General features: G+C 34.1%; 1 protein-coding gene across 4 annotated transcripts in view; it reads right to left on the minus strand.

Annotated features, from left to right (window-relative positions):
• Window positions 1-25,706, minus strand: part of PPFIA2 (PTPRF interacting protein alpha 2) — a 499,294-nt gene that overhangs the window by 136,831 nt on the left and 336,757 nt on the right. For all 4 annotated transcript variants that reach the window (XM_028828829.2, XM_077952487.1, XM_077952486.1 and 1 more), the window contains 1 exon segment: window positions 12,734-12,850. In XM_028828829.2, coding sequence (XP_028684662.2) covers window positions 12,734-12,850 — 117 coding nt within the window.

Here is a 25,706-nt window from a genome sequence, read left to right on the forward strand (position 1 = left end):
CTATTCTCCTTTGAATTACTGTAACAACCTTGTAACTGGTTCTTTGTTTCTAACTTTGTTTCTTATTTTCATTCTTACAGCAGTCAGACTGATCCATGGTGATCCTGTTACATTGCAGTTAAATCAATATTCCCATGATAAATGTTCATAATAATCAGAAATATAAAAATAGCTAGGTCCCACATTACAGCATGAAATAAACATGTTAATGGTTGATAGAGAAAAACATTCACCTGTCAAATTCTTAAATAATCTGTATAGTTTGAAGAGATGAGATGCATGTATATTGAGTTTATTTTGTGTATATAGAGTTTATTCTTTTCTTTAGAGAAAGTCATCAATTGAAAGTTTTCAAATGTTTTGTTACTGCTGTTGTTGTTCATCTATAAAATAAAGAAGTAACACTAGAGTGGATCTTTCTTCTTGGATGAATTACCAAGTAGTCCTTTTAGATGTGTAAATATAAGTCAAGTAGGCTCCCACATCCCAAGGAAGAATATTTAATAGAATGCTGACAAAAAGTGTCTCTTCTACTGTGTCTTGATATTAAGAGAGTGGAGGGGGAAGATATTTGACGTAACCAGGAAATTTCAGGAAGGAGAGGAAAAAACAGATTACTCCTCTTTCAATTGTGAAGTTCAATGTTTTTCTAAATTCACTAGTAGACTGGCAATTGACTAGATCACAAGGAGCTCCAAGAGTCCACAAGGAGAACTTACCATGAGGGAAGTAAGAGTATGAACTTGAACTAGGGTCCAACACCCAGTGGTGGTTCTGGCATGGAATCTGGAAGACCTTTGACTCAGTCATCTTGATGTACTTGGGAACATGAGTATGAACCTAAACTTCAACTGGTAAAATTTGGAGAATGGAAAATTATTCCGGAAGAATCGCTTTGGTAGAGGTTGTCATTACTGCTGGCGGAACTTCCAAACTAGGCCATTTATTGGCACAGGATGGTTTCATTTGGCCTGTATGTCAGTGGGTTATTGCAATGGTTCATGGATGGTATTTGATTTTGAGGGAACACTTGTTTCAAAAGTGATACTTTGAGGGTTAAAAATATGCAACAGCATTTTTTAAAATTTTACTCGCTTGTTACTTTGTCACATTTTGCAGTTATCTTTTCATGAATTGTAAACAAGCAAACAACAACAAAAACAAACAAACAAACAAAACACCTTTTTGGTCTGATCAAGTTTTGAAAGTTTTTAGATCACTTGGACAGAACAACATTGGTCTCAAGAGGCTGGTACCAGATTTACTGCTACTTAGACTACTTGAGCTCTCATATATTTTAGATAGTCAAAAAAGAGTTCAACTTACCTGTATCCAGGTCATAAAAATTTTATATGTAAAGAATTGGTGTTAGGCATAGAAATAATAAACACTAATCAGGTACAAGAGAGTTTAATTTCTTTTCTCTTTTTAAAAATTTCATTTCTGTCAGAGAAGCATGCATACAATTAAAACAAACAAACAAAAAATCAAGTTGTTTATCCCTAGGAAAAGAAAAATAGTTCCAAAAGAATATGTGCCATCATTCTCAGCAAACTAACACAGGAACAGAAAACCAAACACCGCATGTTCTCAGTTATAAGTGGAAGTTGAACAATGAACACATGGACACCGGGAGGGGAACGTCACACACCAGGGCCTGTCGGGGTGTGGGAGAGCATTAGGACAAATACCTAATGCATGTGGGGCTTAAAACCTAGATGACAGGTTGATAGGGGCAGCAAACCACCACGGCACATGTATATCTATGTAACAAACCTGCACATTCTGCATGTGTCACATAACTTAAAGTTAAAAGAAAAATCTGTCAATGAAATCCACTATTTTTGAAAGGGGAGTATATCGTATTCTGATAATACCTCTTAGAAAACTTGTAAAAGAAATTCCAAATCTGATCAAAGGTATCTACCATTTACTACAATAAGCATCACATTAATGAATAGCATTATTATTAAAGTCTATACTTTTACAAGCTTTATAAGTCTTAGACAATAATAAGAAATGAAAACTGAAAAGGAACAGAAGAGAAAATTAAATCCTCCCAATTTGCTTAATTACTGAGAAAATACCAAGAGTATAGCAAACTCTTAGAACTGACAGGTTTGCTAGTTTGCTGGAATCCTTATCAATATTGGAAAATCAATAGCATCCTTATATGCCAGTATTAATTTATTAGGAAAAACATATAAAGGAGATAACAATTACAGTAACTATAAATGCCTAGAAATAAATCTAATCATCTATAAGAGCTCTATGGGAAAAATTAAACGATTTTATTGAAGAACATAAAATAATACATAAATGAATGGAGACATAAGGTATATGTACACATGGTATAAAACAGTATACAATAAAGGCAATAACCTCCCCAAGCTAATTTATTAATTTAAGCAATTCCAGTAAAAATCTTGTTGGGGCACAGAAAACGATTCCCCCAAATATGACTTTGGCTTGTTGAGTGCTTTGAAAATTGAAAGGCCTCAGAAATAATCTTTAGAATCAAATCTCTCTCTGACCTTCCTCTCCTTCCTTTTTCTCCCTCTCTCTGGGATTCCCTTATCTGGCTAAAAACACTTCTTTCCACAAGGAATGTAATTGTCTTAAGATTCTCCTCTTCAGGAATCCTGTCAGATTAACCACTAGAGAAGAGGAGAAATTGGGAGTCGTCATGCCAAGACAGACTTATCATCTGTTCTTCAGAGGACAGCTCCCAGAGATTACCCAGGGGACTTAATCTGCATAATAAAACAATATTTGTTCCTGCGCAGTTTTCCCCCCTTACTTTCCGCTAATTTGTCGGTCCCACCCAGTTTCCAAAAAGAATCATTTGCAAAATGTGTGCCTCCTGAATCCGTACATATCTCTTATGTTGAGAATATTTTAGTAACAGCCCTCTGGCCCCTCTTCCAGTCTAATATTTTGTAAATGGCAGTTATGTCCATATGCGTGCTAAAATAAGTTTTGTATGTCTTTTTTTGTATTAATCTGCCTTCTCTCAATTCATTTTCAGCAAACTTTTAGAGGGCAGAAGAAAATTTTCTCCTTGGCCCCTACAATCTCGACAGGGTTGAAAAATGGAATTTGAAAAGCTGATATTATGATTAAGCTCTCAGAATCAAGATGTATAAAATTAATAGTTAAAACAGTGTGGTATTTATTTCTTATTCTTGAGCACATAATTATTAAGTGTTCACCATGTTCTGGGAACTATTCTAGGTACCTGAGTTTCATTAGGAATAAAACAAGGATCCTAACATTTATGGAGGTTATTCGCTAACTAGGGTGGCAGACACTACATTACAGACACTATAAATAAGTAAAGTATATAAATACATACTGTGTTATAATACATTACTATGTTAGAATATATTACAACATTTGAAAAAAGGCTGGATGGATTTGAGGAAGTTAGCCATGTATCTGGAGGAAAGGCATTTCAGACAAAGGAAAGAGGAAATCAAAAGTCAACAAGAGGCCAGTGTGGCTGGGGTAGATTTGGATATGAAGTCAGAAGATAAAGACAGTGAGATTTATGTAGAGCCTTGTGTAAGTGGAAAGCAGTTGCAGAGTTTTGAGCAGATGACTGATGTGTTCAGATATATGTTTTAAAACATCACTCTTGTATCAAAATATCACATGAACCATATAAATATAGAATTAGAATATATCCATAGACTCTTTTTTTTTTTTAAAAAAAAGGAAACAAATTACTCTGATTCATGCTGTTTTAAAAATAATCTGGAGACGGCCCATGGGTGAAGCAGAGAGACCTCATAAAAGGTGATTGATTACAATAAATCAGCTGAGAGATGACACTGGTTCCCAGACTGATCAATGGAAGTGGTAAGATTCTGGATATATTTTGAAGGTAGAGTAAATCAAATTTCTTTATAGTTGGATGGGAGGTGTGAGAGATAGGGAGGATGTAAGAGTAATTTCAAATTATTTGCTTGAGCAACTGGAAAGGCAAAGTTTTCATCATATAAACTGGAGATGATGGATCAAGTTTTGTAAGGGAGGATATCAAATAGGTAAGTTTTTGATATTTTAAGTGTGCAATGTCTTTTAGATATACAAGTGGAGATGTTCAATTGTGGCTGGATATATGCGTTTGGTTGTAGGGTCTGAACTAGAGGTAAAGATTCATAAATTATTAGCATATGAATAGGATGAGATTGATTGGAATCATGGAGAGAGTGTAGGCAGAGAAGATGTGCAGAGCTGAGCCCTGGGGTGAAGAAAGGACGAGAAAAAGAGAAGAAACTGAGAGTCATCATGCCAAGACAGACTTATCATCTGTTCTTCAGAGGTCAGATGCTCCAACATTAAGAAGTCAGAGGCAGGAAAATAGATGGAGACATAGCCACTGGTAAGGTAAGAGGAAAGTGTATGATGGAAGAAAATGATTAATTATGTCAAATACTGCTGAGACATCAACGACAGCAAGGCCTGAGAATTGGCTTGTATTTAGCAATATAAATTTAGTGATGACTGTAGCAGGAGTGGCTTCTGTGCTGTCGTGGGGCAAAACCTTATTGAAATAGGTTTATAAAGGAATTTAAAATGTGGGGCCAAAAGATATATATATTTTTTTAAGTTAGGGGAACTTTGTATATTATAAAAATACAGTAGACCAGGGGTGCCTAGAGTCTAGGCCATGGATGTATACTGGTCTGTGGCCTGTTTGGGACCAGACTGCACAGTAGGAGGTAAAGGTGTGAACAAAGCTTGATCTGTATTTACAACTGCTCCCTATTGCTTGCATTACTGTCTGAGATCTACTTTCTGTCAGATCAGTGGCAGCATTAGATTCACAAAGGAGTGTGAACCCTATTGTGAACTGTCCATGCGAGGGATCTAGGTTGTGCACTCCTTATGAGAATCTAATACCTGACGATCTGTCACTATCTCCCATCACTGCCAGATGGGACCATCTGGTTGCAGGAAAACAAGCTCGGAGCTCCCACTGATTCTACATTGTGGTGAGTTGTGTAATTATTTCATTATATATTTCAATGTAATAATAATATAAATAAAGTGCAAAATAAATGTAATGTGGTTGAATCATCCTGAAACCATCCCCCACCGCACCCCCAGTCAGTGGAAAAGTTATTTTCCACAAAACTGGTTCCTGGTGCCAAAAACTTTGGATACCACTGGAGTAGACAAAGAAAAAAAATGACGGCAAAAGAAAAAGCAATAAAAATTGCCGGGGAAATATACTTGATTAAATGTGTGCTGAAGACATTACACATGGTATAACAAAGTTTTCTTTGAGTAGGCTTTTTTGAAATTTTTGTAAGCCTCATGCTCACTCTAATAAACTCTTCCATTGTCTTAGAAACATGGACAGGTTTAAGACTTCGCTTAAAGTAAATAATCTTATATTTTGAAATTCATAAAATTAGGTAGTTTTACGCTGCCTTTCCCTCCATAGTTCACATTTAATCTTTATTTACTTGACCTGTTTATCTCAGATCCCCCCGTTCATGAGCTATGTGACTTTGAGCCATTGATCCTTGCTCTACAAACCTCACAGGGTTGTTGTTACAGAGATCAAATAACACAACTCATGTAAAGACTTATACCGGTTACTTATCTCATTCCTAAAGACCTATAGCCCCTTTGTTAATGAGGTTTTGAGGCAAGTTTGAGAAACAATTTGCCTAACTTTAAAGGTCAAGAACTAGCATTCCTTAATTCCATATTGAGGCATATCCAGTAGAATGCTCATTCTGGCATGGGCTATTTCCACGTGGATAAAGAGCATCTCTGGAAACATTACATACTGCGTTTCTTTCTTGACGCTCGACGATATTAAGAGTTAAAATATAAATACTGTAGTACTTATACGAGTTAAAAATTGTACAGAACAATATTTCCTAATATTCTTCTCCTGGAAATTTCATTTGTTGGGGGAGTGGGTCCCATCAAATACCCATTAAATTTCTGGGGAGCTTGTGTTTTATGAGAAATGATGAGATAGATAAATTCTACCAAAGTGAGAAAATAAAATTAGGTTAATTGAGGAACTTCTGAATGAAAAACTTAAAAATTCTCCTGGCCTTGCTTAACAGATCAGACAAAACAAAACAGAGGAAAAATAACTTGTTCTTGTGTACATCACCAAAAGACAACAGATTCCTTGGCACAAAATGAACCCTCCAATTATGTTAATAAATAAAGGTTAATGAACAAATTTCCAGTCAGCCAGTCTTTTAAAGTCTTTGGAAATATCCTTCTTTAGAAAAAAAAAAGTTTATTCTGAGTCCCTCAAATTCTCATTATACTTATTATTGAAGACAACAGAGTCAATTTCACTTCATCTTTCCATCTAATAAGGTCTTAGTTAACACACAATAATCCAGTCACTGCTCCCCGAGAGATTTGTTTTGAACCTAATGAGTTTCCACACAGCATTAAAAGATTTTTATTTTTGCCATGGCATATAGAAGATTCCAGACCTTTGGTTATGTGCTTCCTCTCAAACTCAGCCTCTAGAAAATTGATATAACTTCATGTATATATGGCTACGCCACAGAATAGCCTAACTCTACTCTTTTGGCCCCTTTTCTAGCCAATCTTTGAACCACTGGGCCAGTCCAGTCCATGTATATCGTTGGACCTGTTCTTTCCAAGTTGGCAAATTCATAAACTCCATTTGGTTTGGGGTTTCATTACTTGACAATTCAACTGAAGAACAAAGGAGAATCATGCAAGTTGTTATGTTTTATTAGGAATTAGAGTACAATATATGGGATCAATACACAGAAGAAAATATTCCGTGAGTGCAATCCAGTTGTAAATAAGCCCAATTATAACTATTTTTGAGAGAGGGAATCAATAATGCATAAAATGAGCTACAGTTGACAAGACTGAATCTTTGAAAGAACGGTTGTTGGGAGTAGTTAACATGTATTGAGGAACACATAAAAATTAACAAAATGTAGTCAATATATTGTAGACATGCCTGGGGATGATGACTTTTAGTTAGAATTTAGTAAGAATCATTAAAAGAATGGCATTAGTGATAAATGATGTTTATTGGTATTTTAAAAAAGGGTGAGATATATTGATAAGCCAAACTTTTAACTGGACAGCTGACAGGTTTGCGTGAGAATGTGCAAATCTTCATACAATGATATCTCAATATTTCACAATAGCATGATGGAATGAAATCCTTTGTCTTCACTGAGGATCACATTGCTCAGAGAGCTATATTGGCTTGTTCTAAGTACCTATTTTTGTCATTGGTTGTTCATTCTAAAACAGCATTATATTGCTAAAAGTCTACAAAACCCTTAATTTTGATAAAGGCATCACTTTGGATCAATATCCTTCATGAACAATAGTTCCACAATGAAAATACTAGACAATTATTTATTAAATGTACCCATCTAAGGATTATTCTTGCCACAGATTCTTCATTTTGCTTTATGTACTTTTTGTCCATAATTCTTCTATCTGACAAGAACTAAAGAACTGAAAACATGCAAACAAAAATCTATTTCTGATTTTACATTTATTCAGCTTTCACATTTCCATATTACTGTTGCTTAAATTATTATGTTGCATTTTATTTTAATTTAGAGAACAGTCATGAATAAATGTCAGATTCAAAGAGGAGAGAAGAATAAGAGCAACAACTTTAAAAAGGAAGCTTTAACTTAAGTTCACCTAGTAATTAAGCTCGAAGTGGGAATGATAAACAAAGAGGCCTGGGAGGCGAGAAGAGGCCAGCCAGCTTGGGAAGAACCTCACGTGACATGCCGAGGATGTGCCTCATCTGTTGTAAGGTCATTGAAGAGTCAGTCAACTCCACTCTTCGATCTGTGAAGAACTAGTGTCTCAGTCACTAATACATGACATGTACAAAAATTCACTGCATATAGTTAAGTGTGACTATCGTTTTGTGAAAGCTTTTTCATATTGTTGACTCCTTGTATTTCTCAGGCTTCAGTTCAAATCCCACCATCTTAAAAAGATCTGCCTCTTTAATGTCTTCACCACTCACCTTGTACAGGTCCCTTGGTCATATCTACGCCCTTTTACACTGTGTATATTTGTTTATTGCCTATACCCTCAACTATCTTATTCATCATTATATTCCCATCACCTAGAATAGGGCCCATTTCCTAGTACCTTTAATAAGGTTGCCACTAAATATTTATTTGATTGAAAACACAGTATTAACAAATAGAATAAGCATTCATTGCTTGTATACAATATGCCTAAGATGATGTAATTTATTGAATATAGTGTTTCTATTCTTATAACTCTGTAAGTTGGCAAGACTATTTTATCTGAAACTGAGACTCAGGAGTGTTAAAGGGTAAGGTTAACACAGCTAGTAGTTGGCAGAGATAGGAACTTCAAACAAATCGCTATTCCACATTGCTTCTCTGACACCCCTCAATGAGGATTAATTAACCTTATTTTTAAACTCAATATTATTTTTGATAACACAATATTTATCATGTTTTATGATATTAATTTGGGCATGTTTATTTCTCACTGTAGATTCTTACCAAATTTATTACAGACTATATCTTCTGAATCTCTACCATATCTAATATTCTACTGAATCACATCAGTTAGCAAATATTTGCAGTTGAAAAAATAATTAGAAGGACAGATTATAGAAAAAACAAGCATTATTATCTCCTTTACAAGAGCAGCATGTTTACTTTTAAAAATTCACCAATTAACTTCCATCTCGAAAGAAATAGGAAAAAGTTATTAGAGCCCAGTTCTGAAAAGGCGGAATTTAGTGTTCTGAAAATTTGTATTATCCTGTGAATATTTATATTCTTCTAAAACAATCAATTACATTTAAGACCACACAGAAATATTTAAACTCGTTTCAGTTAAGTGTTTTTTCTTTTCATTGTTTTCTTTTAAAAAGGCTGATAATAATTACCAGACTTTTCCATGAATAATAAGGCCTATTTCAGAGTGTGTTTTTATGAGATTATTTTTGTCAACTATTTTGTCAAACATTTCTTAATCCACTGGTATAAAACATCTTCTGTTGGCTAATCACCCACCTTGACTGTGTAATTTAAATAAATTAACTTCCCTAAACAAAGGGTAATCCTTCCGACTAGGATTTAGAAGTCACTTTCTTAGCTCTATTAATATATAAAAATTGTTTTACGTTTTTGTCTTGATCAACCACTTTTCAATTTACACACTAACATTACAATCATCGTTGATAATCTGCCAAAATAATATTCTATTTTCTTTTGTTTGAATATACCTTTTTAAAAGTTCTCAATTAAAAAAATAAGTAATAGGCTTTAAATTACAATACTTTGACAACTTGTTTTATGGCACTAATATACCTCGAATAATCATGTCATGGAGGATGATTTTGATATTAAAAATGCTCTATAATATTTTATGTGTATAACTTGGAAGTATTTATATAAGGACAATGAAAATAATAATCAGGATACTGTTGTATGTTTTATCAAGAAATGTCAGGTAAAGAAATGTGGTATAGCTGAGCACAGTGGCTCACACCTGTAATTCCAGCACTTTGGGAGGCTGAGGTGGACAGATTGCTTGAGCTCAGGAGTTCAAGACCAGCCTGGGCAACATGGTGAAACTCTTGTCTCTACAAAACATACAAAAATTAGCCGGGCATGGTGGCTCGCACCAATAGTCTTAGCTACTTGGAAAGCTGAGATGGGAGGATTGCTTGAGCCCAGGACAGGGAGGTTGCAGTGAGTCAAGATTATACCACTGCACTATAGCCTGGACTGTCTCAAAAATATGTAAATAAAAATAAATTTTAAAATGTGACATAAATAGAACTAATTATTACAACACTTTATTGGATCATCCTGAGAAATCAATCACAGGATTAATATAAATTGAAACACAGTTTACATATTTTTAACTTTAGACTAAATATATATGACATATTGTACATATTTTAGGTTCACACTAAAGGATATGGGCATGAGATTATGCATGATAATAATATATAATTATTCTAAAGCATTTAGAAATCACTCTTCTTGAAATTCAAGGAAGCTGAAAAAAGGAAATGAATACCAGTAATATAATGTTTAAAAACCTTTAGTTACACCAACACAAGAAGTGATTGACTTAGCATTGGCACACAATTTCTTTTCTCCACTGGCTGAAATGCCTTCCCTAAGAACTGGAAGTCAAAGAAAGTTAAAGACAAGTGCTTTGGGTCACCAATGACTCAAAATCCTCTATATGTGCACTTATATCTGTGAAGATTAATAGAGACAAATATCAATTATGCGTAAATCCTCATTCTAATTCTGTAACCAGTTCCTGAAAAATAATCTGTCATAAACTGTCTTACATTCTCTAATGTCTGCATATTCAAATATTTAGTGGTTATATTGTTAGAGTAGGTAGTTAGGCAACCAACAGGTGATGGTCAGGTGGCTGTTAAACTCTCTCTGTAAAACAATTATTGGTTGCTGCCAGTGCCAGGGAAAGACAGTCTCTAATAAATAGGAAACATCTGAATCTGGTGATCAGCAGTTTCCAGATAAGATCTCAGGAGTCGGGCGAGTGGACTCAAGCATGCGCACTGAGAAGCAAAATGGCAGCGTTTAACTGGTATAGGAATAGAACATTCCTCTAGGAACACTCAACTGCTAAGGGGAAAAGGCCTCCAGTGAGCATGTATACAACTTGAGTAAACAGGCTGTGCATGTGGCCCCTCCCAAGTGCTGACAGGCCACGGCACGTGCAGACAGCCCACCCCAAGGGAAGAATCAGGGGAGAAGTACCACAACCCCAGAAGCATGCTAGTGTATAAAACTCCAATTCAGAGGTCAAATTGCACACTTGAATCTCTTAAGTTGCCCATTTGGCCATTTTCCAGCTGTACTTTATTTCCTTTTGTTCCTGCTCTAAAACTTTCCTACCCTAAAACTTGCCTTTGTCTCTCCCTTTGCCTCATGCCCACAGTCAATTTCTTTCTTCTGAGAAGGCAAGAATTGAGGTTGCTACAGACCTGTATGGATTTGCTGCTGCTAACAATATCTTGATGAAACAATATTTGAAAAAAATATATATGTGTGAGCATTCCCTGCCCTCCCCCTCCATAAGAAGAACGCTTTAAGTATGAAGTAATCTGGTAGAAGATAAACAAAATCTCAAGTTGTTCATGTCTGAGAAAGGTATATTTCTTCATTTCTGGACTAGATTAGCATAAATACAGCATTATTATAGAAAACAACAATTTGTAGCCTTCTATGAAAAAGACTGGATGACCATAAAATCCATTTTTATAACGAACCAATTGTGATTCTATAATTCTCTGAGGAGAGGTATACTACTAATGACATAATTAAAATGAAAGAGCAATATCAAATTACATGTTGGTTTCCTAAACTGAGTGTAGAGTGAAAATGCCTTATTAAAGAGCTTGGTGGTATATCTACTGAAGCAGTATCAGTTCATTTAGTTGAAGGAAAGAGAAATAATTTTATTCTAATCTCCGATACAGCTGATGAAATACGTCAAATTGTAGTTTACATTTTATATTGAGCTTAAGATTTCTATTAAATACATGGCTAAAGGCTAAATTTATGGTCTTATATGAAGATCTGTTCATTTGTCAGCCACCAGAATAGAAGCTTCTCTCTGGAAATTCATCTGATTTATTTACTTTATTTTGCTTTTCTACTTGAAGGAAGAAACATAAGAAGTCCCTCTATTTTTTCTAACCACGTAAGTAAGGAAATGATAAACTTAATTTATAGTAGAATTCTAATGCTATTTATTGTATTGTCCAGTCACTTGCTTCTTAATGGCTAGGTTTTAGAAACTCTTGACATTTTCAATTACAGCAATTTAGCTAGCTGATTCATGTGGTCTTCATTTAGGAGCTTAAGAATCCAAAGATATAACTTGTTACAGGCAAATGATTCTCCTGAGTTTCCAACACAGGATGTGTGAATGCCTCTGTGTAATTTTCATCTGATTCTGGACCTGCCAATAACTTACCTTCTTCCTCTTGTGTTGGAAAGAAGTGGTCCTGCACAGAAACCTTTTGTCTTTTGCTAGTGGAGCAACAGAGTGCTAGTTTCCTTTGAGTGAGACTAAACTTCACCCAAAGGGAGAATCATTACATTATAAAAAATGGTAAAAGTCCCATGACTTCACATATCATTTTATGTTATCTCTCATTAACAAGAGTACTGCTGAAAACAATGCAGGAAAAATACCAATCAAATAAAAGTTTACCAACAATTTTTGCAGTGATAAACAACCAGTAAGTTACCAATTGTATATTATATCACTTACAATTCAAAAGTGTTGTTTAAGACTTAAAATAGTCCTGCCTATATATGTACTTATATGTATATGCCATATATACACACACACAATGTGTGTATGTGTACTTTAAATTATATTATTTATATATATTATAAATTCAATTCTATATAATTGAAATACTTTTAAGAGAATCAATTAAAAGCAGGTAAAAAATTCAAATATGTGTATATGCATACACACAACATATACACATACGTATTATATTTAAGAGAATCAAAATAAGAACAAAAAATGAGAAAGGAAATCATCATAAACCTTGAACTTTTGACCAAAGAATCAACAAAAACTAAAAAATGTTCATTATGTGGTTTTTATATTTCCTGTCAAATGATATAAGAAGTAAACATTTCCATGTAAGAGCATGTGGTGTGTGTCATACCTTCTCATGGACTTTCTGTCCAGGTTCCATCCCTTCAAGATGTTCTGATTCTGTGGATCCCTCGCTTGATGCCATTTTTCTTTGTATATGAACATTTTGTTCACGCAAGGCAACAATCTGCAAAATAAAAGCACTATGCCTTTAAAGTCTAAATAGAGCATAAAATAAAAAAAGAAAATGAATTTACTTCAATGTGATTAAGAACTAATGAACACTAAAAAATAACCAGAAAGTGAACATTACATTTTTGAATTATTATTCAAAATATATGTTTAAATGTAGGTCACCATTTTGAATAATATTTATAAAACTTCATAACATCTCTGCCAAGAAGAGGTTAAAGCACTGTGAAATTTACTTAAGAAAATATTTTCTAGTTGGAAGTGCATCTAAATCAATGATGTATTTGTATTAATGTGCCATTAATTCAGAAATTTTTTTCTAAATTAATTTATAGGATGTAATAAAAATGTTTTTTGGTCTCTATTTTTAAAGTATACAAGGAACATAAATAAAAAGATTGAAGGTTGAAGACTATGAGCACAGCAATTTCGCGTACATTGATAGCCCATCTGCAATTTAATATAAGCAGATACATAGCTGGACTTAAAAAATATTTTGTAATTCTGTCATGAACATGTATTAAATTTGTTTTATTATTATAATTTTAATGTCCATTATTTTACCAAATTTAATTAATTTGCAAACACAAATTCAGAAAGCAGTTAATTCTTGCAAACTTTCAGCTCAATTTTAATGACATAATTATTTCAATTAAAAAACAAATTATCGGGTAGTTACAGCATAAATGATCATAGTAATATATAGAGTGAAAAATAGTGCTTCAGCCTTTTTAAAATGGCATTTTAAAATACATTTGCTATATATGTATATATATACATCACTTTGAAAATAGTTTACATTATATTAATGCTGTAACTTATTTATTTCATGGCATATTTTATTGTATTATCAACTCAGGTATTAGTCAATATTAGTTCTGGGAGAAATAAATGTACATAGTATTTAATGCACAATAAGATCTGAATAATATTAAACTTACATGTGGAAATTACAAGACCAACATGTACAAGACGAATAATCATTAACTGAAAAAAACATGGTATCAAGGGGTTGGGTGTTTGCCCTGCTACCTGACACTACTTCAATGCCGTATCTACCACCATGTGTCCATGACATCAGCTGATCTTGCTATATAATCTCTGGTATTTGAGCATTTGGTATATCCTTTTCTAGTTATATGTTCTTCTCTCTCATATAACTGTAATCATCAAATAATTGGCTCCCTCACTCTTACTCTTGTCCATCTACAATCTATTATCCACAAAGCAGCCAGGTACATCTTTCAAACTTAAATTATATTGTGTAACCCCTCAGCTTTCTAAAAAAATTAATGTTTGGCCTGGCGCGGCAGCTCAGGCCTGTAATCCCAGCACTTTAGGAGGCCAAGGTGGCCAGATCACTTGAGGTCAGGAGTTCATGATCAGCCTGGCCAACTGGTGAAACTGGTCTCTACTAAAAGTACAAAAATTAGCCAGGCATGGTGGTGGGCACCTACAATCCCGGCTACTCAGGAGGCTGAGCCAGAAGAATCCCTTAAACCTGGGAGGTAGAGATCACAGTGAGCCGAGATTGTGCCACTGTACTCCAGCCTGGGTGACAGAGCAAGACTCTGTCTTAAAATACAATAAAATAAAATAAAATAAAATAATTTAATTTTTTTTAAACTAATGTTTTCCCAGCTTATTTAGCCAAAATTTAAACTTCTTAACAAGGTCTATACTGTCCTATTTGAGCCCTTTGCTTCAGCAACACTGGCCTTTCCATTCCTCAAACATACCTGTCTCTTACCTACACAGAACTGAAGAATTTGATGATCTTCCTGTCTAAAACATTATTCCTCAGCTATCACAGGGGACAGAATCCCATCTTTAAAAACAGCTGAGATACCACTCCTCAGAGTGAATGTGTCTTTTCATCGAACACGTTTTACAATATATCCCTATTTATTTTTGTGCATGTAGCACTCATTAAAGTTTATTATTCCATTTCTCCACTTCCTCATTTTGCTTATTTATTTAGCTAGCACAAGTCCTAATAATACCTCCTGAGAAAATAATTTTCAAAAGAATGCTTCATGGAAAACAGCATTTTCATATGAAGTAGCACATCAAGTTATTATGTGCAGGGTATTCACTAAAAATGTGTTGAATTAAATAATACATGGATATGGGAAAACAAAGATCTGAACCTAATTAATTCAAAAAATAACAAAAGATAAAGATTTGGAGGGTACACAAAACTTCAGAAACATTCTTTTCACATTAGTCAACGTGGAAATAGATTACATCAAAGGAATGACAAGAATAAAAAAAATAGCTCCTAGATATATTATTTTTATATTACACTCTTAACATGTTGCTTTTGGCATAAATATTATGTTACAATTGAGATATTATGAGATTTTATTAATCATAAAGTTTAAAATATTCAAGTATCATTTGTTGACATTCCACTAGAGACAACACCTATGACTAACAGAAATGCTAATACAAAGTACCAGGCCATTTAAAAATTATATGCTTTGTTCTATTATTAATATATTCAGAAGTGAAGGGAGACATTTAAAAACTATTTCAAGAGCAAATATAACTCTCAGTTTATAGATCAGCTTACATTTGTTTAATAAACAAATGACTTTCAAATATGTCCTGGTGCCTGAAATAAAGCAGGCCATCTATAAAAGTTTATTGAATGAATCAGTGAAAAGACGAATTAATGTCCCTATTAAAAATAATCAAGAAATCAAATTCATTCAAAAAAAGTACAAATATAATTGAGCCACTATGATTTTTAAAATTCTAAACTTCAAGTTTGCTACAGTGTATACATGACAATTAGTTCCAAAAAAGACATATTTTTCAACCACTAACATGCTAACTTTGTTTTGTAAAAATGAATCAAGTCCAAAAACGTTGGCTCTTGATACAGAAGAATGAATATGACATATTCTATATTCTCTACCACTATAATATGCTATTTTCCCCAATAATAAATTATCCTGGGTAGTTATGAAACCAAAGCTTCAGCACCTGATTTAATTGTGGGTGTTAATAAGCGGATTATTTCTGACACTGGGGAAAGGGGGGAAGTTAGTAGTTCTCTTTTAAAAATTCACCTTTTGGGGTTAAGCGTTTTCTTCAATCTGTTTTAAAGAGTGAAGAGTTCACCAATAAATCACTAGAGCCTAAGGTACCACAGACTTCTTTAGGAAATTCTCTTAGCTGGTTTGAGAAGTGAACACAAGAGATGGCTAGGGCACCAGCTTGGGACAGTAAATAGAATGAAAAGCAGCTGATGGTCTCAAAATATTCCCTAGGCTCTCCCTGAGAGGGAATGTTGTCAGAGGGAGGGCCCAAGCAATTTGCCTACAAGAAAACTAACATAGGTCTGGATGCCTCACTGCTAAACAACATGGCCTACTTGCTATCATTTAAATGTTCCCTCCAAAACTTATGTGGAAATGTAATTGCCTTTGTAATGGTATTAAGAGGTCAGACCTTCAACAAGTTTTTAGGGCCTGAGGGCTTTGCTCTCATAAATGGATTAAGGCTGTTATCTCTGGAGTGAGTTATTTATTACTGGTGTGGGTTCTGGATAAAAGGATGGAGTTTGCCCCTCATCCTCTCTCTGTATCATCTCACATGCTTTTATGCCCTTCCATCCTTCTGCTATGGGATAAGGCATCATAGAAGCTGATGCCAGTTGCCAGTGTCATGCCTTGGACTTCCCAGCCACCAGAACTTTCAGAAATAAATTTATTTTCTTTAAAAATCATCCAGTCTGTGATATTCTGTTATAGCAACACAAAACAGACTAAGACACTACTCCAAATATGATTACATGTTGAGTAGGAGGAACCACTTATGTACAAGTCCTGTTGTTTACCCAGTTCTTATATAACTGTACTGAAAAACCCACTACGTACAAGCACTGTGCTAAACTAGTTTTATCTACAAAGGGGGTATGATTCATGTTTAACAAATGATCAGATTAAGATAAAGACAGATTAATGAGGAGAACTGCTGTGGTTTGAATATATGCCCTCCTCCAACCCCCAACATTTGTATATTGAAACCTAGGGCCCAATCTGATAGTTTTGAGAGGTGATGTCTTTAGGAGATGATAAACGGAATTAGTACCAATATAAAAGACCTCAAGGGTACTAGCTAAGTAAGCCTTTTGCCATTCATCTTCTGCCACGTGAGGACACATTGTTCAGGGTGCCATAATGGAAGTAGAAGGCAGTCCTTACCAGACACCAAATCTGCTGATGCCTTGATGTTGGACTTTCCTGTATCCAGAACTGTGATAAATATTTCCATTGTTTATAAATTATGCAGTCTCAGACATTTTGTCACAGCAGCACAAATGGACTAAGAAGTAAGAGTGAAATAAAACTTAACTCCATATCCTTATACTTCCTAATTTGTAACATTGCCTCAAATGGCTCCGCTTTTACATTTGCAGTCTACTAAATCAGGAGAAGTTAATAGCAGGCTGGGCTAGGAAGCATAAACATTTTATTTCCAAGGGCTGATACCCTTTCTGGAATCCTTTGTACATCATTAAGATTGGACGCCTCCCTGGACAGATTCATATGGAGGCAAAGTTTTGCATATATTTTCAGTGAGTTAGCAGCCCACTGAAAGCTCATGGAATGCTGTTCAAGATAAATATTTCTCAACTGTGTTTTCTGTTCAATCATCATTTATCAGGTGTCTGTTGACATTTGCTTTTAGGTATCCCTTCACATTTCTTTTGATAATAACATCTTATATTTTCATTGGAGACTTTCTTATTCTAATCCCACAGACTGTCAATTAAGGAACCAAGAGCCCATGGAAAATGGGTGGGCACATGATCCAAGCCAGGGAAATCAGAATATTATTACTTTACATGTTTCTGGCTGAGCTATGGGAAACTATTCTCTCTATCTACTAAGGAAGGTAAACTGGTAGAATATCAATGGGGTACTCTTTTTCATTAATTCCTACACATGCAGAAAACACATGGAAGAGATGAGGCCCTAATAAATTGCTTCTGGTCCTGATTCTAGGCATCCTTAAATCATTCCTTGGCATTTTAGTAATATGAGCCAAGCCCCAAATTTCCCCTTTTGTGCCCAAACTCATTTGGAATGGTTTTCTGTCACTTGCAACTAAAAGTGACTTGCAAATGCATCAGGAAACATGGAAGACAATACAAAGCATGCAATATCTAAGTGAGGATTTTAGAGACTGACTAAGAATTTACCAGACAAACATGACAGAAGATTTTTTAGGTGTATAGAAGATCACAGGCATTTTGTGTTTCTACTACTTTGTGTTCCTAGCACTGTAAGTTGTTAAATATTCCTGTGGCAAAAAGTACCTGGAAAAAGTTGGAGGAAGGATGGGATTAGCAAAATTAAAGTGCTTCAACTCAATCTCGGGCATCTGTGTGCTTTTTCTCTCTGGCTTATTGCTTTGTCTTGATCCTTATTTGTGTTTTCTGGTTGCTCATAAGCTTATAACAGCCTGACCCATTCCTTCTAGACACTCTCAAACACGTCATATTTTCTATTGGGAGAACCCGCTCCGGATGGTTACGTGGGTTCTTTTCTATTTCTTAAGTGTCTCAACTGGTTTGAGAAATAAAGGGAAAGAGCACAAGAGAGAGAAATGTAAAGCTGGGTGTCCGGGGGAGACATCACATGTCGGCAGGATCCGTGATGTTTCCTGAGCCTTAAAACCAGCAAGTTTTTATTAGTGATTTTCAAAAGGGGAGGGAGTGCACAAATAGGGTGTGGGTCACAGAGATCACATACTTCACAAGGTAATAAAATATTCACAAAGCAAGTGGAGGCAGGGCGAGATCACAGGACCATAGGATGGGGCGAAATTAAAATTGCTAATGAAGTTTCGGGCATGCATTGTCATTGATGACATCTTATCAGGAAACAGGATTTGAGAGCAGACAACCTGTCTGACCAAAATTTATTAGGCAGGAATTTTCCTTATCCTAATAAGCCTGGGAGCGCTACAGGAGACCAGGGCTTATTTCATCCCTTCGGCTTCGACCATAAAAGATGGCTGGCCTTAAGGGGGCCGTCTGTAAACCTACCCTCAGGGCGCATTCTCATTCTCCGGGATGTTCCTTGATGAGAAAAAGAATTCAGCGATATTTCTCCTATTTGCTTTTGAAAAAGGAGAAATATGGCTCTGTTCTGTCTGGCTAACCGGTGGCCAGAAGTCTTATCTCTGGTGTTCCCTGAACATTGCTGTTATCCTGTCCTTTTTTCAAGATGCCCAGATTTCATATTGTTCAAACACACATGCTCTACAATTTATGCAGTTGATGCAATCATCACAGGGTCTGAGGCGACATTTATCCTCCTCAGTTTACGAAGAAGATGACGGGATTAAGAGATTAAAGTAAAGACAGGCATAGGAAATCACAAGGGTATTGACTGGGGAAGTGATAAGTGTCCATGAAATCTTCACAATTTATGTTCAGAGATTGCAGTAAAGACAGCTGTAAGAAATTATAAAAGTATTAATTTGGGGAACTAATAAATATCCATGAAATCTTCACAATTTATGTTCTTCTTCCGTGGCTTCATCCAGTCCCTCTGTACAGGGTCCCTGACTTCCTAACAGTTTTCAAGCCAGTCTTCTAGGTTTCATTCATATCCTCGCCTCTGTCAGGTTGATTTTGGCTCTGACAAGCTCTGACCCCACACAATAAACAACCGTAGTCTTGGTGGCTGGGCCTCCAGTCTGCAAAATTCCTTAGCCCTCATTTTTTTTTTCTACCAGCTTGAACACTACCATGTCTTGCCACAGACCCTCTTCTAGCTCCTTGCCTATGAACAACTGTTTTTCTCTGATATCTTGGAAAGATTCACTTATTTTAAAAATATTCATTCAGCACTGACGATATACAAGTATTAGGAAACTATAATCGGGGGAAAAAGGCAGAAATCCTTCCTAATGGAAATTGTACTCTCATTGGGGAAAATAAATTATAAACAAAAATAAGCAGAGTATATTTTTAAATGCTGATAACAGAAAAGGGAAAATCAAACCAAGTGAAGGATGCTGTGAGGTATAATTTAATTACAAATTAGGTGATTTCTGAGTATGGACTTGAGGACAAGAGGGAACAAGCAATGTGGATATCTGGGAGAAGAACATTCTAGAAAATGTAAATAATTATTAAAAAACAAATATTGAGATTTATTACACTATTTCATGAAGTTCTTTAAATGATGTAAAATGTCCTCTTAAAAGAGAGGTAAAAAATCAGTGCAAGTTGATGCCCTGAAAACTTAAGGAAATATGTTATCATGAAGAAAATGTGATTTGTTAGAAAATAACAAAGACTATTAAATATCTTTATATTCCAAAATTTTAGGATTTCTTGAAGGTTTAAGAAATATTAATACATTTATTCAACAAATATTCATTTGATCACTGTTCTAAGTATCACAAAATACTGAGGAAAATGCAGACAGTTTCCTTCCCTTGTGGAGGTTACTTCCAGTTAAAGAGGCAAAAAAAAAAAAAAAAAAAAAAAAAAAAAAAAAAGGAAGCAGTAAAACTACAATAACAAAAATAACAATTATTTATTGAGCTCTTATAATGTGCCAGAAACTGTGCTAAGCACATTATATAAATTTGCTTCTTTTCATAAACTTTGCATCTATATTAACTTTTCTTTCCAGGTTTGAGATTTCTTGGAATCAGATGCTGAGACTATTATACTTAATGGCAACAACCACAATTGCTTTTGCACCACCTAACAGTAATCAGGTGCAAGTAGTTTGAGAGGTGATTCCTGGAAGTAAAACATTCCTTAAATATGCTTGAAAGGCTGAGGATGAGTCCTGGCCCATGTAATTGTTGCTGGTTGTAAGATCTTGTACAAGCTATTTAACCTCAAGTTCAGGTTCTTCTTATATCAAATGGAGGGCAAATAATATCTACTTTACATTATATTTGTTTGTAAAATACTTAGTCAAATTGGATGTACATTAACCACTATTAATGACAATAACAATAATGAATTGTCTTCCACTTGCTTCTTCAATTTTATCTTTCTATTCATATCGCATGCTCTAGTTTACTGAAAGGATTGCATCACACATATAAAAAGTGCCATCTTGGCTGTGAGATTTTATATTCACCTGGGTTACCTTTCCTCCTTTTTAACTGCCTCTTAGTCACTTAGTCTTTTACATCTTTCAGCTGAATTCGGGGACAATGTCTTCCCAAGGAGTTACAGAATTCCTTAGTATTCTCCAGTAACTCATGTCATGCAAGTGATTACTCTATCACAACTGGATGTTAGTTTTCTCACCAACCATTTTGACACAGTGCCTTGAGACTAGAAACTGTTTCCAATTCATCACTTATTCTTAGGACACTGACTGACAAACAGGAGGCACTCTAGAAATATCTGTAGAATGTCAAATGATGACAGGCTACATGAATGAAAAAAAAGCCTATGAGGAGTTGGAAAAATTGACAGAAAGGTACACAGGATGTATACATGGAGAAGAAAATTAGTTATCCACATAGAGGACTATGTAAACTTGAAGGCCTTCCAAATATTCATATTATAGGCTTCAAGGTTAAAAAGGATTCTGGGAAGAGTTCACTGGGGAAATAAAAGAATGGGAAATACTGCAATGGCTTTGTAGGAAAGTCACTGTCTAGAGAGAGGAGGCAGATAAAGTAGAAGGCATAAGCAACCGTAAAGGAGGGTAGCAGTAGGATTATGGAAGGGCAGTTTAATGAAAGTCATCAAGAGATGTTTTGTAAATTCAAAGTAATAGGCAATTTCGTTGTGTCTTAAAATATAATATTAAAATGTATTTGCAAGTATATTGCAGCTTAGGTAATATGATTCACTGCATTGAAGCACATTGTGTATTTGCTTTAGATTTAGAATGAATCGGTGTTTGTGGACAGAAAAATGGAATTCTAAGGGTATCTAAGACACTAATTTCTGCCAATAGAATTCTCCAATGAAAAAGGAAAATCAATGCAAATTGATTTAGTTTTCACTTCATTTTCCTTTCTTTATCTTTCTGAAATATTAATATACATGAAGAAATGGGAGTTGAGAAATTAAATTTCTAATTAAGAACTTCTACCTATATAATAGCTATGTCTTGAATATTTATTACATGCCCCATATGATATAAAGCAATTTACATACATTACCTCATTTAGTCTTTCCAGTAACTTTGTAAATTTGGTATTTTTATTTTTATTTTACAAATGAGGCAACTAACATAGAGGAAATATGTAATATACTTAAAGTCATACAGAAAAAGACACAACAGAGAGATTTCTGAATCAGGTCTGATTCCTTCAAAACGTTTTAAAAATATTATGCTGTAATGCCTTTTGTTAATCAATGAAATGATTCGTTGCATACACAATTTAAACATTTATCAAGGTCAGGACTATAAGTCTGTGATCTGATTGCAGGGGGATTTTCCTGCCCTGCATTGGCAAACAATTTAGAAGATGTCTTCAAAAACATTTAAAATGTATCTTCATTTATTCCTCAAAATAAAAAAGTCATGGTTTTTACCTTACTGATTATTTTTATTTATAACTCTTATATAGCATAGGCACTTAAACTTATCCTGAAAAAAATTTAACTACTTTTTAAAATAAACTACATCTACATAAAATCTTTCATAGTATTTCTACAGGGATTTTCATTCTCATGTTTTTAAATTAATATTTGTCTCTACTTATTTAACAACTTCCAGATAGTGCCAACATCTAATTAACAAAGATTCTTTTCATCTATTTTTATCCCAAATTCAATTAACAATTCCAAGGGTGACACTTACCAAAGTCTCACTACACCAACACATAATTTACTTCCACACAGATGCTTATTCTACTTCTAGCTGAATTCCATGCTTAGATTACAATGAAGTTGCAACACACACACAAACAACAACAACAAAGAAACCGGTAAAAGAGTAGGGATTTACAATTTACACTTAAGCAACTCTTCAGTCACAATAGTTTGCATTTGTGTTGCTATATATTAATTGGGAAACCATAAAGGTTGAAACATTTATTTAAGCAGAATTAAGAACCCCAAGCCAGTAACTATTTCCTTTTCTAGCTCTGCATTTGGAAATAAGATTTATAAGCATCACTGAAGCATGTTAAAACCAATGGAGAGCAACTTCATGTAGTCTGTGCAGTTTGATCAGCTTGCATGTAACATTCAATTTAAATGGTTTTCATTAACCATGGGCAGATTTTGAAAGCTTGTGAAATCGAACTGTTCCAGTGAATAATCTAATTGCTTTGAGGTGAGTATCAGAGGTTTGCATTGTGAGAATTTATCTTGGTTCAGGTAAAAAAAAAAAAAAAAAAGCTTCATAAGAATTTTTACATACAATACTTCTACTCAGTCAACTAATATTTACTGGACAAATAAGAATATTCTATATTTCTTTATTTTAAACTTCCCACCCCAAATTTGGCTGACTAGTACTCCCAATTCCCGTATAGATCAATTACCTAAGAGCTAAAATTTAAATGCACATTACCAGTAAGTTTCTGGTGACCTTTTAATTGAACATACATCATATGAAAAGTACATAAATTTGGCTATTTCTGAATTTTACATCTAAACTAGTCTTTCTTATATCTAAATACACATGGAATTCAAGCTCAGTTTCTAATGACTAAAAAAATCCTCTTAAAATTAATATTTAAAGATTTTTTAAAAAGAACCCTTCCTAAAACAATAACTGGAATGCAAAACTATTATTTTTAGTTTTAAGTTTAAAACATAATGATTCCAATAGCAAAAAAAAAAAAAAAAAAAAAAATCAAATGTGTTCTTAGGTAGAATTTTTTTTTTAATTTTTTTTCAGGAGATGTTTATGCTATCCATTTAACTTAGAATTATAATATATAACAATGTTAATTTTGACAATAGCTATACTTTGTCATTGTTATTAACGTAATTCTAATGAAAATTACAACTTTGTACTAATGCATCTCTTCTATTTGTCTACTCAGTATTTCAGTCAATACATTTTCTGATGCTTGATAATGCATCTTTTATTTTGACCACCTACATAGTTACCTAATAATTAAAATGACAATAAAATAAAATACCAGCATATTCACTAGAGGCATGTAAAAGGCTACAGAATATACAAAACAACTTATATTCATCAGAAGAATTAGTAGACATTGTTAAGGCACAACACTGCTATTTTACTAGGTTAGCAACTCAGAGTAGCATAATATGGAAGAATAATAATAAAAATAGCCAAGGAAGCTGTTAACACAGGAAAGTGAAAGAATTAATCTAGAGAATGAAAGCAAACACCAATTTCTAAACAGTTTTTCAAATGTGTTAGTGGTAGGAAAACACATTCTTAACCACTTATGTGTATCACTGCATGAAAACAAGACTCAATTTAGAATATATATAAGCAAATAAATAAATAAGGAAGGGTAGAGAGTATTCATTAAGGTAAACAACACTGAGAAGTGCACTACCAAGGATAAAGAAACTGCAATAATTCAGTGTTGTGCTGAGAGTATTGGCAGTAATTGCGTTAAAAGTTTTGAGTTTCATAAAGAAAATATGGCAAAATCTCCATCATCAAGGAAGATGCTATTGCTAATAACTTCTCAGCTCCTTGAAGAAGACAGAAAAATCCTGTTCAAAAAGAGAAATAGGTGTCTCACAGTGAAAATAGCAAACAGAATTTACTGAAGGTATTGATTATTATAAAGTACTTCTTTGTACAGAATGGAGGCTCTCTTGATTCATACTCGTTCCTCACAATCACTCCCACTGGGCTCTTTGCCCTCTAAAGTCAGAGGTATCAAAATCTGCTAACTTGGTTTGGCTTCAGCTAAGGGCATAAATGACAACTGACTGTAGTAATTAATTATCCCCCCAATTACAATAAAAAGCAAAAGCAAAATTAAAGATACTGAGTTAGGCTGAGAAGAAAGTGAATGCAAACTAAATAATCCAATGTGTCCGTACATGATGATTTCACAAAGCAGGAAACATGCTCGGTGAATGAGAGAATTTGTTTTCAAGTCTCAATAAATATTCATTTTAAATAAAATGAAATGTTAATATATGACTAAAAGTTTATATTTCATTTACTTTATGTATGCTAAGAAGTATAAAAATACTTTGAGCAAACACTGTTAATAGTATTAAATTTAAAAAGATAAATCTACACTATTCTAATCATGTCTTTGTCTTTTGTTTATTCAAGTGTATTCCATTTGCTTTCGGGGATATTTGAATGTTTTAGAACTAACATTCTGCTTTAATAATCCAAACACACTATAATTCCATCAATTTTAGTCTTTTAAAATGTTACACTGAAATGAATTTCTCTGAAGATGGACTTATTGATTTCTATATTCTTCTTCTAGCATCATGAAATTTGACCTCTTCAGCCATGCATGGTTAACACTGTAAGTACACATGTGCTTTTCTTGTTTTTTCTCCAATCATGGCAGAAGTGTCAAAATTATAGGCTATGTCCTAGATCTATTATTTTAGTTCTATTATGGCAAAGAAGAGAGCTTTAAGGAAAACAAAAGCATTTCAAAGTGTTTGAAAAGTGCTTGAAAAAATGTAGAAGTCAGAAACAATATCCATTAGTCAATCTTGCATATAACAAAGCAAGCCAGGGCAATAAGAAGGATTTATTCATTTAGTTCCTTTCTTAGAAATAACAGAAGCATACTAAATCCATTGTTCTGGCCAATTCCTTTTAAAGTAATCCTTTTACTTGAGTTCTAATGGTAATTATCATGTTACATTTATCTCTACCCATTTCCATTTTATTTTTATGTGATTTTTAAATATGCACATATCA

This window comes from Macaca mulatta, chromosome 11 (assembly GCF_049350105.2).
Source record: "Macaca mulatta isolate MMU2019108-1 chromosome 11, T2T-MMU8v2.0, whole genome shotgun sequence".
Classification (NCBI taxonomy): Eukaryota; Metazoa; Chordata; class Mammalia; order Primates; family Cercopithecidae; genus Macaca; species Macaca mulatta.